This window comes from Pleurodeles waltl, chromosome 9 (genome assembly GCF_031143425.1).
Source record: "Pleurodeles waltl isolate 20211129_DDA chromosome 9, aPleWal1.hap1.20221129, whole genome shotgun sequence".
In the NCBI taxonomy this organism is placed as follows: Eukaryota; Metazoa; Chordata; class Amphibia; order Caudata; family Salamandridae; genus Pleurodeles; species Pleurodeles waltl.
This window is the reverse complement of record NC_090448.1, coordinates 713,693,489-713,709,055: the sequence shown is the minus strand read 5'-3', so window position 1 is coordinate 713,709,055 and position 15,567 is coordinate 713,693,489. Positions and strand designations below refer to the sequence as shown.

Here is a 15,567-nt window from a genome sequence, read left to right as displayed (position 1 = left end):
ACAATATGTTTCTGAAGTGGAAAATTAAATAAACCAGGAGGCATGAAGCAGACCCATCTACATCAGGGTACTGAACAAACTGCAAAGCTTGATAATAGAAACACATGGCTAGCCAGAGCCTTCAAAGGAGCCACAATTCACTAAAGCAATACACTTTGTTGTGGCCTTTTAAATAATATGATAAGCAGACCCAAACAAGGAAGGAGAGCAGTTACGGAATGCACTGCATTCACCATTTCCCATAGTGCAAGAAATCATACAGGGATCAGTGTACATGAAGAGAAATATCAACCCACTATGATTATTAGCACAAAAAGTGGACCAGACAGCGTCCAGGAATACTCCCACTCAATTTGTTGGGATTTGGAAAGCTCTTCAAGACACACCTGTTTAAAAACAATTACCAAAATCCTGACTTCCAGCCTGACGACTTTATAGTTGCTTCTTTAAAAAACAAAAACAAAGAAAACTTCAAGGTGACCTACCAAACTTACCAAAGGTATTTACAAACCAAAATAACCAAAGTCAGTAACAACCAAAAAATCTTGTTTACTAGAAAAATAATAAGTTACACGTCCCATTTTCTTTAACAATTTTCAGCTATTTTCATGCTTTTGAAAATATGCAGTTTTTTTCAATTGCAAGATTTTGACAATATAAACTAATAAAATGTGGCTTTATACTGTATAGGAATAAAAAGATATCATGCTTAAGAAATGGATGATTGTAGTGTTTAACCAGTATGAATGCTGGAGTATCTCCTGCACTATAAACCCAGATAAGCAGCAACATTAATGTGTACACACTTACATGGGAATGCTCCATTGGGGCGGGTGGGAGGAGGAAAGAGGGAACAGGAGACAGAGGACGGAGTGATTCAAAATATGAGCACTAGTGTTGAGTGCTGAAACACAAAGAAAAAAATAGCACCTAAAATGATAGCAGTGGATGGACACAAGTAGTTGGTCCATGCTCTTGGAGAGGGTTAAACACTAAAAGGCGCATGGCACATGCAATCCATGGACAAATGGGGACAATTGATATGAGAGCAATGATAGAACTAGCAAATGGCAATCCTATCGGCTGGCCGAAGCCCACAGATTGAAAACAACAGATCTCTTCGAGACAGCACATGCAATGTCTAGCCAAGACCTAAAAAAGATTGCACTAAGTGCAGCCTGATTGAATATCAGAAAACTATATGTTTTGAAAGCACATTTTTATCTTAAACACTAACAGCCTGATTTAGATCCTGGTGGATGTAATACTCCGTCACAAAGGTGACAGATATCCCCTCCACTGTATTACGACCTCCCTAGGCTATAATGGGATCATAATACGGCAGACAGACTATCCGTAACGTTTGTGACAGAGCATTTCCCTCCGCCAAGATCTAAATCAGGCCACATTTTGCAACAACTTATCTTATATCTTGTGTTAATCAGTGCATTCTGGCACATGCTTAGGACCTCATAGCACTATAAGCACACAAGTTGCTCTTCCCTACTGCTCCAACCAGGATTCAGTTCTGTGACTGTCTGGTTACACAATGGCGTCAGCAATGAACCCATTAACCAACTAAGATTTATTAAAGTAAAAGACTGCATTTCCCACAATTAGTTTAACTTGTATGTTTTTCACTTAAGCTATGCATGTTATATTTTAGATGCCTTTACCTGATGAAAGACCAACAAAATTGTTACAGATTATTTTGTTCTTTTTTGCCACGCCTCTGGCCCTGCCCCTACGCTCACTGACCCTGCCCTTATTGTACTCAGGATCACCATTCCGTACATCAGCATCTGGTTATGTCACACAACATGACATTCACGGTATACCTGGCATTGTGTATCTTGTTTTTCCATTTTGGACAGTGATTGCTTTGCTGCCCTTGTTTTGCCTTTGGTGTTCTTTGCTGCTGCCTGACATCAACCATCAACTCGGAGCTCCTGAAATCTACTGGACCCTCACAAACGTCAGTGTTCACGCGACTGGCTTCTGATTTTTGACTTCAACTACATGACCCAGTTTACGGCTTATTTTGTAAATATTTAGGGGTCACCGGCCGCATGAGTAGCCTAAAAGCAACCTTTGGTCAATCATTTTTGTCCATCCTCTTGTGCACTGAGATCTTTCATACATTAATCACCTAGCACAAAGGACAAATTCCTTTAGGCAGCTAAGCAGTCAGGGCAGTTTCCAATACACCACTTCTTTTTTTCAGAAAGGCATTTAGAGTATTTCCTTATTATGATAGTTCTCCTACTTCATCCCGAATAGCCATTTCCACTCCTTATTTGGAAAGTTAATTACAATAAGGGTACTCTGTTGAACCAGATGAAGAAGTACGATTAGTTTATGTTATTAATACCATGATCTGCTGTGCAAACACCCATGTATTTATTGAATGGCTTTCTAGAGCTCTACTGAAGCATACTAGTGTTAGGGTGTTTTACGAGAAACGCTGGTCCTGTTTTCAACTTGTGGATTCAGGTGAGATAGTTACCACATCTAGTAAATGCCTTTATCTATGGGTGAGGTATTGAGCAGCTGTGGGAAGTAGCTCCTTCTCCAAGTTTTTAGCTTGGAAATGAGGATTAATATTCAGAATCAGTGTTTAACACACCAAATTTTGAATGTTTGTACTGTTCTTTTGGGCCTTTTTTCTTCGTAAATGTTAGAGGGTCTGGCCAGCCTGAATTTATCAGAGGAAATTGCAAGTTTGTGAAAATTATCCCACAACACTCAATTCTTATCTCCAGAGCCAGTTCTAGGCTTTTGGGCCCCCGGGCAGAAAGGGAATGTGTGAGGCCGCTCTAATTTGCATGCCACATGAAATCACAGGAAATGGCATCACAGGAAGTACCATCCATTTCCTATTATTAAAGCAATTTCACAAGAAGCAACTTTCTTGGTGTGGATATCAGTAAAAAAATAAAAACAGAAAATTAACACTAATAAAATAAGTACATATATTTAGAATTTCCATTCATTAGAAATACGTTATTTAGTCACACTGGATAGATTGGTTTGCCCCAGGTCTTTCCCAAACGTTTATCTCTAACTGTATGTTAATTTGTTTCCAGAGTACATTATGTATGTATGTATGTAGTATTTATATTTCATACACCTAGCGGAAACACTGTGAAGTGCTGTGGTGAACACAGTCAACATGTGGTAGGAGGAGTAAATGGTTTGTGAACTGTCACTGCATCATCATGATGTAGCGCTGAATTGAAGCTCCTTGGTGCATAGATGGGAAAGACCTTTTGCTTGTTAATTTTCTTTTTAGCACTTCTTACATCTGAAGATGTCCTTGTGTGGGTGTGTGTCGAACCACCAGCAATGCCAAGTTTGTCATCCAATTAGGAAGGGGTGTCAATTGTGTGTATGTGGTACGTCAACAGTGCAAACCTAGTCAAGAGGCAGCAGAGCACTGTAGAGGGTCAATGACAAGCACAAAGTCAAGGAGTGATAGCAAATATAGTTGGTTTGTGAACTGCTAATTCATGGTAATTGCACTGTAGATAATACCACTGTGTTTCGCAATAGTGCATGCTGGCCATGGGAACCTGGGTAGTTTTATCACCATGGAATGATTTGATCAGATTTCTTCATGCCCTAGTGAGGTGTACTGCAGAATTCAGAATGCCTTTAAGGGGACTAGAGTGGCAGATGGTATTCCAGATATCCAGAACAAGATAAGGTATGTGCAAGAAAGATATGAAAGTAAATAAAACTGTAGAGAATACTTTGACTTCTATTAAAGGCGTCACCCAAGACACAGTAACACACCAGAAACTACCATAATACAATCAGATGTTGGCTAAAAGGGTTTAACGTTGTGCCATGAACCATGGCTACAACACCCCTATCAATGTCCTCTGAAGCCTTTAAATGCTTGGACACTAAATATTAATACACTTACATGGTTCCAAAGTCTTTCATTTTGTAAATTAGCATGATACAGCTTCAGTTAACAGTTTTGAGATGCATCTCCTTTTACTTGCAAATAATAATTTCTCCCAATTGTGCTGAACACCTGAAAAGGACACATTCCAATGCGATTAAATAATGCTGCAAGCCTGGCTCACAGACTGGCTCATTTTTTTGGGCCTCACAGCGCTGGACTACGGTTGCAGGGCCGAAGGGAGAGATGCTAGGCCTCTAGGGTTGCATCTAGCAGTATTGTACCACCATGGCCAATATTTTTGTGTCTAAACCACAGCAAAATAATCCTTGCCTTATCAACAAAGTAAAATCTCTCAAATTGGAAGTACGTAAAACATAAAGACAACTGGTGTTGAGCAGAGGTTTGCACATTGGGAGTATGTCCTTCAGTCGAACTCCACTGATCTCACTGGGCACCAGCCTCTGGCCAGAAAACGCATTTATTTCGCTGCAACGTAACAGAGATGAACATCATGCTTGTTAAAACACTGCAGTGCTTTTAGTGAAAGAAAATAGTGCCAGTGAGTCATTCTATAATGGGCCATCCATTTATATAGCCTGTTCACAGTGGACTGGGGACATTAATACTGGTTTGCAGGCAGGAAAGTAACTGGAGAAAAATATTATTTGAACTTTAGAAATAATCAAAGGCAAACCCAAGGCCCACTTCTCTGAGACCCCCAGTGCTTGACTAGTACTGAGACGTCCAAGGGAGAAAGGGAAAGGGACATGCAAGTCTGTCACCCATGGTCCAGCACTGCAAGGTCTGGCCATGGTCTTCCAGCATTTGACTGTGTCTGTGTGGTTCAAGGAATGGGAGCATTCCCACCAAGGCATTGGATCCATAACCCCACAAGGCCCTGGTCCCACTGCATGTGCTACACCATCGATAGCTCTGCCCTTCAAAGGGGCCTTTGCCCTGTTCATTGCAATCATTGACTGTATCCCATGGGTCTCTCAACAATGGACCATGTCTGTAACGCCTAGGTTAGATAGGCCTTCCTGGGCTTTACAGCCCTGGATCATGGCTGTGCAGTGCATGGGAGAAATGACCAATGGCATAGTAATGTAGCCATGGGCCATGATGCACGAAAATGATGCCAGACAGTGAAACACAGACATAATTTGGATGCATCATGTCCCTAACATCCATGATCCTCGGTGCCACTGCAGCTGCTCCACAACGCATAGCTACACCCCTGAGAGATCCCCCCCATGGGGCTCACAGCCATGGTCCAGTGCTACTAAACTCATGGGCAGGTGTATCCTCCCTTGAGTGTCTAACCATGGCAGCGTAGTCCAGGGAAGGGAGGGCCTCTCCCTGGCCTCAAAGCTCTGGAATATGGTTGTGAGGCCCATGAAAAAAGGGCAAGTAGCACAGCAGTGGTGCTATGGGTTCTGGTGAAAATTAAGAGCGTCTTTTAACCCTCTTTCACTGGCTGCACAATAAAAGAAGGCCATAATTTGGGAACATTGTGCATTTATTACCAGTGGGATCAGTGCCAACGTACCTAATGCACTACAGATGGCTATGCCCCTGATATGGACCTATTCACTGAGCTGTAGTACAAATCTGTGAGACAATTTCAATTGGACCCAAGGGACAGGGCCATATGAGCCCCACTATGATCCAAAGCTGCGAGGTGCAGCGAAGGGTGGTCCCATCCCTTCAGCCTCACAGCTGTTGTCTAGTGCTACAAGGTCCAGTGCAGAAGAGTCCCCACCCATGGGCCTCACGGCCATGGTCAAGTAGGGTGGTCACATTTTCATTATCATTTCACAGGACAATTTGTGCCTTTGGAGACACCTGCACATTTGGAAACATGTTGTGTGTGCAGAGACATCAGAAAATGTTTGTTGGAGAGCTGGGGAACTATGAGTCACATAAAGGATTTTGGGGGTTTCATTCTAAATCCTCCCTCTAAAATAGGCCAATATTAGAGCGCTTTATGCAAATAGCTTCAATACTGCAGATCAAGTTCCCGCTGTATAATAATTGAAAATGCCATAAGGGCAACTCAAAAACAAAAGAAACAATAACAAGTACATGGTAGCTAAACACATCGCTCCAATACTGCTGATTGAGTTCCCACTACGGGAACATTGCTCTGAAGTATTAAAGCAATTTGCATAACTACGAGTTACTTGTCATTGTTTCTTTTGTTTTTCACTTGCGCTCATGGCGGCAATGGCGCATTAACATTTTACACAGCCCAATGGGCAGTATTGGAGTGCTTTGCATGACTACAAGTTACTTCACATTGTTTCTTTTGTTTTTCATTCGCGCTCATGGCGGACATGGTGCTTTCAAGTTTTATACAGCGCAATGGGCAGTATTGGAACACTTTGCATGACTGCCAGTTACTTCTCATGTTTATTTTGTTTTTCCTACGGGCTCATGGCGGCCATAGCGAATTCAAGTTTGACACCGCGCAATGGGCAGTATTGGAGCGCTTTGCATGACTGCCAGTTACTTCTCATTGTTTATTTTTTTCATAACTACCAGTTGCTTGTCATTGTTAGTTTTGTTTTTCCTTCGATCTCATTGCACCTTCAAGTTTTACACAGCACAATGGGCAGAACAGGAGCATTTTTGCATGGCTGACAGTTACTTCAAATTGTTTCTTAGTTACCTAACATCACAATTACGGAGAGGCCAGTGCATCCCATTCGTGCACAGCTTACAAAATGTCAGCGCAAAGCTTCTGTAACTATAGTTAGGCACTTACATTTTGTTCTTCATTGTATAGAGCTATGATACACTGTCCTTCACAACTCTTGTTTCACTGTTTCTCATTAAAAGTTTGCTTTTGGCACCCATGATCTTGTGGAGCTACTTGCTCAGTGGTATTATGTGGCAGGAAAGGACCAAATTATGAGGCACGGTTGACCAATTTATGTGGCAAAAAAAATCACTTATCAATTTACAATGCCAATAGCTCCTCTGTTATTTTTTAATAACATGGGTCAGTTCATTGAATGATCATATTAGACCAGCAAAAACCTGAAGAGGTGGATCTTTAAAAGTTTTCTGAAGGTTAATAGAGATGGTTGGATTCTTAAATTAGGTGGGATGAGTTCCTGCTGACCATATTTAGATGTTTCAGTTCCACAGTCGGTGTACTGGTGGCGGATTTCTGAGGGAGGGAGGACGTTGCAGGACCCAATGGACTTTGTAAAATGGCAGGCAGTGGCTGTGGAATAGATGTACGTCTCACACACACACACACACACTGTACCTTAGCAATATATGTACGACCCTGCACACACACTACACAACACACCACATACACACTATTATTCATTGCCATTTCACTACAACACATACATGCGGAAAACACACATTGCCATAGATCCATGACACAACATATACACACTATTGACACTGCACACACACGCAACACAACCATGACAATCAACACAACTTCACACTCATGTCCACAAACAAACCCACACAATATCACAGCTCCACACATCACAACAATGAGCACCACACAACAAAGACACTCATCTGAGTGTTACACACAGCAACACAACACACAACCAAACATACACAACAAGAGAAGACCTATCTGCAAGGGCACACAACCTGACACAGCCACATCACCCACTACAGCTCCCTCCACCTCAACCAGCCAATCCAATCATGCACACATACACATACTTACTCACATACACAGCTGGTAGCACAGCATTACAGGTACAGGACCCCTTGCAATGTGCACACATGGACATAGTTGGCAGGTGTGATTGAGACATTATTGTGGTGCTAGCATTCATTTGGCACTGAATGATGACACCAAAATGACATTTGTGTATGTGTGCGATATGTGTCTTACACCAGTGTGTTCCCAACCATGTCTGACACAATTGTGTTCCCGACATATGCATGTCACAGTAATTAAAAAAACAAAATGTTGTGATATATATGTGACTGCAGTGGTCCAAAGCTCATGAGCAGTGACCACACAACGTACACAGGCAAGTTGCTTTCCCTACCTTTGACCTAGGCTGTAGCAGCATGCCATCCCACGCTTTAGAAGCAATGCAGAAAGCTTGACTGCCAGATCTGGTTTTCCATATGATTGGGATTTGTGAGTTCGGCAATGGTGTGGGAGTCGTGTTTTCTCTGTGGTCCAGTGGCAGCAGCAACAAAAGGGCTTGTCCAGTCAAAAACCTAAGTGGAATCGTGGAAAAAGGCACATTTATACCTTATTTCCCCCAATCCTTCAACTCCGATGTGGAGGTGCAACCGCCACAGTTGGCTTGGCGATAAGGCACATTGAAATCAACTTGACGGTAAGACTGGCTGGAGTCCCACTGCCAGCCACTATTTCCAATAGTACCGTCAGCGAGGCTCTAAATTCCTGGCGGAGTCTGCGGGATCTGGGTGGTCTTTCGCCTATTGGACCGCCAATATCTAAGTCAGGAGGGCAGACTGCCGGGCCGGCGGATGGGTTTTCCGGTGAAAAACCGAAGGTGGGACCGTTATTGCCACGATCTAAATGAGGTCATTAGTCTTTATTTACAAATAGTTTCAAAACTAAAGCACATTGTGAGTTCTGTGTAACGTTTCATTTTCCAAACCTTCACCTTCCAAGTACATTTTCATTCACATTATATGACAGCTCTTCTATTTAGAAGTAATAAGATTGGAAAATAAATGGAAGTGTAACATATGTGTGAAGGGAGGCGCTTTACACTTTTTGAAAAAATATGCAGGACCTTGTGGAATTGTGCGCCCAGATTTTGTGAAGTGCCTCTAAAGGTTATCATTGCGGGGCATGTTCTTTGGGAAATGTGATGTAGGATGCATCTGACAAATATATTATTTTAACACCACCTAACATTCCTGGGAAGGTCGACTGAACTTGAAAAGAATCAGCTTTTGACTTAATGTATTCGAAATATTTTGTTGTAAAATGCATTGTTTGGATGACTTTTCAACAGGCTTCAAGGGGCACCCATCTTGAAAGAATGGAGGCTGGGGGTATTACACAGGTTGTGCAATTTGGGAATCATATTTACACTCCACCTGAGTAATATTCACTAATTGCCACTTGATTTATATAATGACATCTGAAAACATTTGGCCAAATCAGGTTGCTTAAAGAACAAAACAATTAGCAAACAGCCACAACTTTCATGATAACAATAACATCTCTGACTGAGACAATAAAAAAAAGTCTGAAGTTAAGGAATTGTGTATCCCGCTATCGGGTTTGGAGATCACTTTATTTTGATACCCTGATTGTATTGTAATAGCTAAATTGGGAAGGGATCTTAACTACAGTGAGAATGCTTATAATCATAAACAACAATAATATATCTTCATGCAGTGCACACCAAAAGTGAATGATCTCTTGGCACGTGTGTGCCATCGTTGCCCAACCATTAGAAGCTCAATTTACTAACATGTTCTTCAATGTACAATAGGAGGAATTGTTCAAGGTTGGATTCACAGATATCACCCCGTGGAAGTATGTTAACTGACCCAGGTTACTTCCAACGATTATGTGCAAAATATCTACTCAAACAGAGATGTTTTCAGTTATGGCCTGGAAGGGGTTGGTGGTTTGACTGGGCTTTCACACTGGGGTTTCCCTGCATTCCAGCATTTTCTTTTATGGTATGTTATGCAGATTTGTAGAGCACACTATCACTCGGGAGGGCATCCTGGCAATGAGCAAGTGTGAATCTAGCCACACCTAGGGCCTAGTGGGACTACTCGAAAAACCAAGCCTTCAGCTTCTCGTGGAGTTCAAGAAGTGAGGAGGATCCTCTTATTTGTAGTATCAGGTCATTCCATGCCTTAGGAGCAATGTAGGAGAAGGCTTGACTGACAGATCTGGTTTTCCATATGACTGGGATTGGTGCAAGTAGGAGTCCAGACGATTGAAGGTGTCTGGAAGGTTTGTGAAAGCAGATGTAGCTGTTGCGGTATGCTGGGCCCATATGACGATATTTATGCTAACTATATTCTGTCGTACTACCAAACTTGAAATAGCCTAGACCACCAGGTGTAGGTCATTCTGGGTGTAAGAAAACAGGACCATGTTTTTCAGGTTTTACCTACTTGAAAGTGAGATGATCTAGTGGAAGCACTTGCATTACAGTGAGGCATGTTCTAGGAAAAGGTACAGTCTAGTGGGAGGAGGCTTGGTTTTGTGGGAGGAGGTGAGGTCTTGTAGGAGAAGTTGTGATCCATTGTAGAGCCATGGCCTAGTACTTAACATCTAGAGTTTAGTGCCAATGCATATCATTAAGCTCCCTTTTTTATAACTATGACCAGTTCCTATGCCTCTGACATCACCTGTAAAACAGAAGCACTTACATACCTTTTGGCAAATGCACAATCATCAGAGGACAACATTAAAATTCACAATTCATATCATTATAATGCATACATTTAAAATCAATATGTCTCACCTTCCACTGATGTTTACTAATGATTATATTTGTAAAAGGGAAACTACACATGTTGTCTGCTCAAATAACATGACTGGCTTAAGGTGTTGCAGGTTACGTGGTCTCTTGCCAGCGCAGCTGGGGCACAGTCAGCTACAAGTGATGCAGCGACTCAGTCTCAATAAAATAAAACCTTTTTCAATACTACCTGGGCTCTCAAAGAAAGAGTGGCACAGCGTCCTAGTCCCTCTGGCTGTCCACTCCTGTAACTTGATCAAAACAGGTCTATAGCAGCATTGGAGTACAAGCAGAATGGTTTGGGCCAGAGCGGGCAACACACCCTCTCCGAGCCCCGCAGCCTTTCATTAAGAGTGCTAGCACTAGCGCCCTCACACACATAGATGCTTAAGCCCTGTTCTTGACTGGTGGCATGAGAGCAGGGTGCAGGCTTCTTACCCATTCAGACTTAAGCTTTGTTCCTCCAAACTCATTTCAAATTCCCCTTTGCTGTTGAGGCCATTCTTAGTTAAGCATAAAATGTGCTGTGCTGCTGAAATATGCTGCACCAAAAGTACACTGTTGAAAAGTACAATCAGAGACAGCCTCTGCTAAGATAGTGCCCTGGGTGTGGGCAGAGAGAAATTTGGCACCCTTGCAGGTGGTAGTCAATTAAATGAAGCAGCAGGGGGTCCCTGTTGTGTTCACTGGACAGAACCTGGATGAGCAGCAACTGGCCCCTGAACACAAATATCCCTGGACCTCGCCCAGCTCACCTAAATCACCGTTAGCTTAGCTGCATCACACAGATGATGGTTTTGTTGGTGTGCCAGCAGGGTTCAGAGGGTGAAGGGAGGGCAAGGAAGGGGGGGCTAATGGGTGTTGAAATCATTGCCTGCGGTATGATAATGAAGGATTAAAACAACTTTAAATTGGCAAATCAGACAGAAATGAACATGCAGGGACAAGACGGGAGTGATAGAGATCAAATTTTATTAATACTTTAGTGGCATAGAAGTTAGCACATGGTGACTAATTAATCTTCATTTAAAAAAACCTAACAGAGAAATGAACGTGGAAATGTAAAATGTGCACGTTTGAATTACAGTGGACCACGTGGCCGGCATTCGTATTAGACATTACGTTTAACATGGAAATATTATACACTTACATAAAATGAAGTACTAATATGAATTAACGTTGTGTGTTTTATTAAGATGAATATTAGAATGTAAGTATTAAATGAATATATCATATTTATATTGAATCAAATTACTTTTATTAATGCAAGTTACACATGTGCAGAAAAATAAATGCACATGTTGTAAATGTTTGCAGTTAGATAATTTGCTTTGAATATTTGATTACATTGTAAGATGCGCAAAAGGATTTATATGTTAATTGTATTAATGTGCACTTAGGCTTTCTTAGGTGGACAAGGCCTGAGAGTTTTATTTTCGCAGCAGTAGTGGAAAATCACTTGTTTATTCTGTTCCCTCTGACCTGAGTTTTTTCCTAGGTTGCTGATGTGATGTTGAATGTTGTAGTGAAGGCGAAGGACATGTTTCAGTATTAATTATGAAACAATATTTCTCTAGTTGTCGAGCAAGACAGGAAGTCTATGATCCACATAAGAAATGTTTAGTTTATATTGTGTGTTGTGAGAGAGAATTCTGAAGTTACAAATAACTAGAAAATTAAATATTTTTCCTGAACTGTATGAAATCATTGAAATGACAAGGCACTTTTCCTGAGAAACTCCGGAATAGCTGCAAATTTGATGGTGCCATCTACAGCCATTTGACACTGAATCTGATGCCTGAAATGAGGCCACCTGAAGATCTAATCAAGAGGATCATAGTTATTTCTAATTATTGAGAGATTTTAAAACTTGGAGTCAGACCATCTAGAGCTCTGCTAGAAGCAGTCCTCTCCTGCCTCAAGTCTGTCCAGAACTCTGCTAGAGACAGTCTTGTTGCTCTGATAATGCCCAGCTACTCTCTGCTCCTTCTAAATCCTTCTACATCTTTAGCTATCTTTGAAGACTAAAGTCATACTCTTTAATTGCCCCATTTGTTTATGCTGTTCAGTACTAATATGCCCAACTAATTCTGAACTGCTGACTTGTCTTAAGTGCAGCCCATGTTCTGCACTGTCCTTATGCTGCTGTCAAATGACGTTGGGAGGAGGTTAACGATTTTGCTAATGAAGTATTTATGTCTGCTGTCCCATGAGGAGAGGTATAATTAAATGTGGTTTCTTGTTTCCTTTTCAGCGTAGATAATTACAGCTGCATATTTTTATAATGCGTTGCACTAGTTGGATGATTTTTGCAAATTTTGTCTTTTCTTTTTGCTTTTTGCTCGCATGTGTTAGCGCATTCCCACACATGCAAGTCCCAATTCATGTTAGAGGTAAGGATGGCCTAGGTCTGAAATCGATTGTTAAAATTGTATTTTGTTGATCTACTTATGTCACCATCATCTGCCTTGAAATCTGAAATCAATGTTCATATTGTAGTTCTGCTGATCTATCTCATACTTTTGGAGTGTTTAACTGTATTGATGTTTAGTATTTTAAATCTTTTTAGACGTTTTGCTCAGCCAGTGGTTTTCATGTATGTTTATAACTTAGTTTTGCGCACCATATACGTGACATTAATTTTGGGATTGTAATAAAGCTTTGAAATATATTCAGTTAGGAGTTTGATTTAGTGCTAAGCTGTGCATGGTGTTCAGAATTGTTTATGACTTTGTCATTGATTTGTGATTGAATGGATCTGACTACTGCACTCTTCACCAAGTCCAAAGATTTAGTTGACCTCTATAGGTGAGAATAGTGATGGTGTCTCACCAGATGACTTGTAGTTTCTGAATCTGAGGCGGGAAGAAGACCTCTGTGGGCGTGCCAACAGGAGCAAGATGAGAAGGGCGCTTTTGTTGGCATAACCATAATGCACACAGCTCCCTACGCCCCTCAGCATATTGGCACTCTTGGCCCAGCTTGCCCATGCTAAAGGCCGTCCTTTTGTACAAAAAACATCATTGCTCAGGCCTCACAATACTGAGGTGTGCATGAAGGGAGCAAAGCACAAGGAATCCTGCCTCGTGCTTTGCAAGACTGTGTGCACATCTAAAGGGTACTATAGCACAATTAAAGAACTAAGAGATGAGGAAGGGGATGTTTAGCAGTGGTTACTGTATGTATATAGTGCTAAGGGGAGATGGCATCTCTAGTGCGGAGAAGGCCTCTCCAGGCTGGTGCCAAATGACGGAGTCCCACGTCCTGTTTCCTTGTCAAGGTCACCATCCGTAACATGTAAATGTTATGGAAAACAGCACTGAATGCGGAAAGCAGAAACAGAAGTGCTAAACTCAAGGTATTGGGAGAGGCAACGCATTCAGCGATGACACTAACTAGTGTGAAAAAGGAACCCTTTAATGAAAAAAGGTCTGCGTATTACAGTAATAATAGCAGTACTTGGGTCCAACGCCTTCCAGAAGTAGTCCTTAACATGGGGCCAACAGAGCCCTGGGAGTCTGCAGCACCTACTGGGGAGGTTCCAATCTGTTTAGAAAATTAAATAATTTGCACACATAAAAAAGTAAAAGTTGAAATTGACAAGCAATTTTGAATGACTTAAAATGATTTTGAAGTTGAAGAATAAAAATTATTTTGGTGGGCGGCGTGGTTGCAAGATGGCTGGCTAGATGTGGCAGCCGTTGAGAGCTCCGTCCGCCCATGAAAGATCCTGCTATAATCCTGTAAACTGATGGAGCCCATTCAGCATTAAAAACACAATACTTGTCACACGGTGGGGTACCTGGTATCATGCAGCGTTGTCCGACATCCAAGCTGGTAACTGGCAGCTGTGATCTGTGCCTCAGGTTGGGCCTGTGACTTAGGCCGGGCGCGGGCTGTGGCACCAAGATGGCAGTTGAGCATAGTGAATCCCGGCGGTGAAGATGGAGGTGCCTGCAGGGGGAGGGGGCATCCTTCCCTCCCCAGCTATGCAGGAGCCTGTTAAGAAGGTATGCCATCCCCTTGGCTCGGCTGCAGCCAGCTGCTGACTTCACTTTCCCCTCCTCGTGATGGCAGGAGACCCCTGTGGAAGCCCGCTTTGGCTCCTGGGGCAGGAGTGGTGAAACAGGCCTGACAGTGCCATATGGGGTGTTGTATGTATGCCGACTAAAGCCTGATGTAGTCCTGCTTTAGGAAACTTGCGTTCTAAGGACACAATGTAGTTTCCTGAGTAGGGTAACAATCATAACATTTGCACACACAGGTTTTACCTCAGGCTCCAGGAGCATAACCAGGTCATGCGCACTTAGATTGACCCACAGCGTAGCTACATAGGGATTTTCAGCCACGCTGGATTTACTAGATTTGTGGGGGCATAATCATCCAGAAGAGACATGTTATTCATATTTTTCAGGAAGGCACAGGGTCTTCTCTAGGCTGGACTATGTGTTTGCCCCTGCAGAAGAGACAGACTTTGTGGAAAGGGCTGAGCATCTGCCACAGGGCTGTCTGACCACTCCCCCTCTGTGGGTCTCTGCGGGCAGGAGGCAGCGACTTCTGAGCGTCGGTTAGAAACTGAATCCATGGGGACTACGAGATGCAGACTTGGCCTGGGAGCTCCAGATTGACACAGAAATCTACCTTGCTGGAAATGAAAGGTTGGTGGACTCTTCGAGAGTTCTCTGGGAGGCATCCAAAGCAGTCTTTTGGGATAGAGCTCAAAACAGATTAGCACATAAGAACAGGCATGGGGTAGCGGAGCTGGAGGTGATAGAGGGTCAGCTACTGAGTTTTGAGAAATCCCCCTGGGCACTGATTAACACACATGTCCTTCAAAGGATCCTTCGGACTGAATACTACGACCTTGCGCAGAACGAGACAAAAAAACACATGCTAGCCACATACCATCGACTGTACGACATGGGTAATAAAACAGGCAAGTTGTTGGCATGGTTAAGAAGGAGGAGAGCGGAGGCCCTGATGCATGAGGCACATTACTGATTAATCTAGGACATCCCACACTACAGACAGACATATAGCAGAGGAGTCTGCCCAGTACTTTTGGTCGTTCTACAGAGCGCACCCATTGGCAGATGTCAAACGTATCAGGAACTGCCTTGACACTGTGGATACCCCGGTGGTGTAGGTCGAAGATCGGGCGGCATTGGAGGAAGAAATAGCACTGACTGA

At 42.5% G+C, this 15,567-nt stretch overlaps 1 protein-coding gene across 3 annotated transcripts in view; it reads right to left on the bottom strand.

The window, feature by feature from the left end:
• Nucleotides 1–15,567, bottom strand: part of SPTBN2 (spectrin beta, non-erythrocytic 2) — an 812,320-nt gene that overhangs the window by 553,183 nt on the left and 243,570 nt on the right. Inside the window, exon 3 of one of the 3 annotated variants that reach the window (XM_069207825.1) lies at nt 1,795–1,802. The exons of the other annotated variants lie outside the window; for them this stretch is intronic. Coding sequence (XP_069063926.1) covers nt 1,795–1,802 — 8 coding nt within the window. The remainder of the gene's footprint in view (nt 1–1,794; nt 1,803–15,567) is intronic. 3 annotated transcript variants of the gene reach the window in all.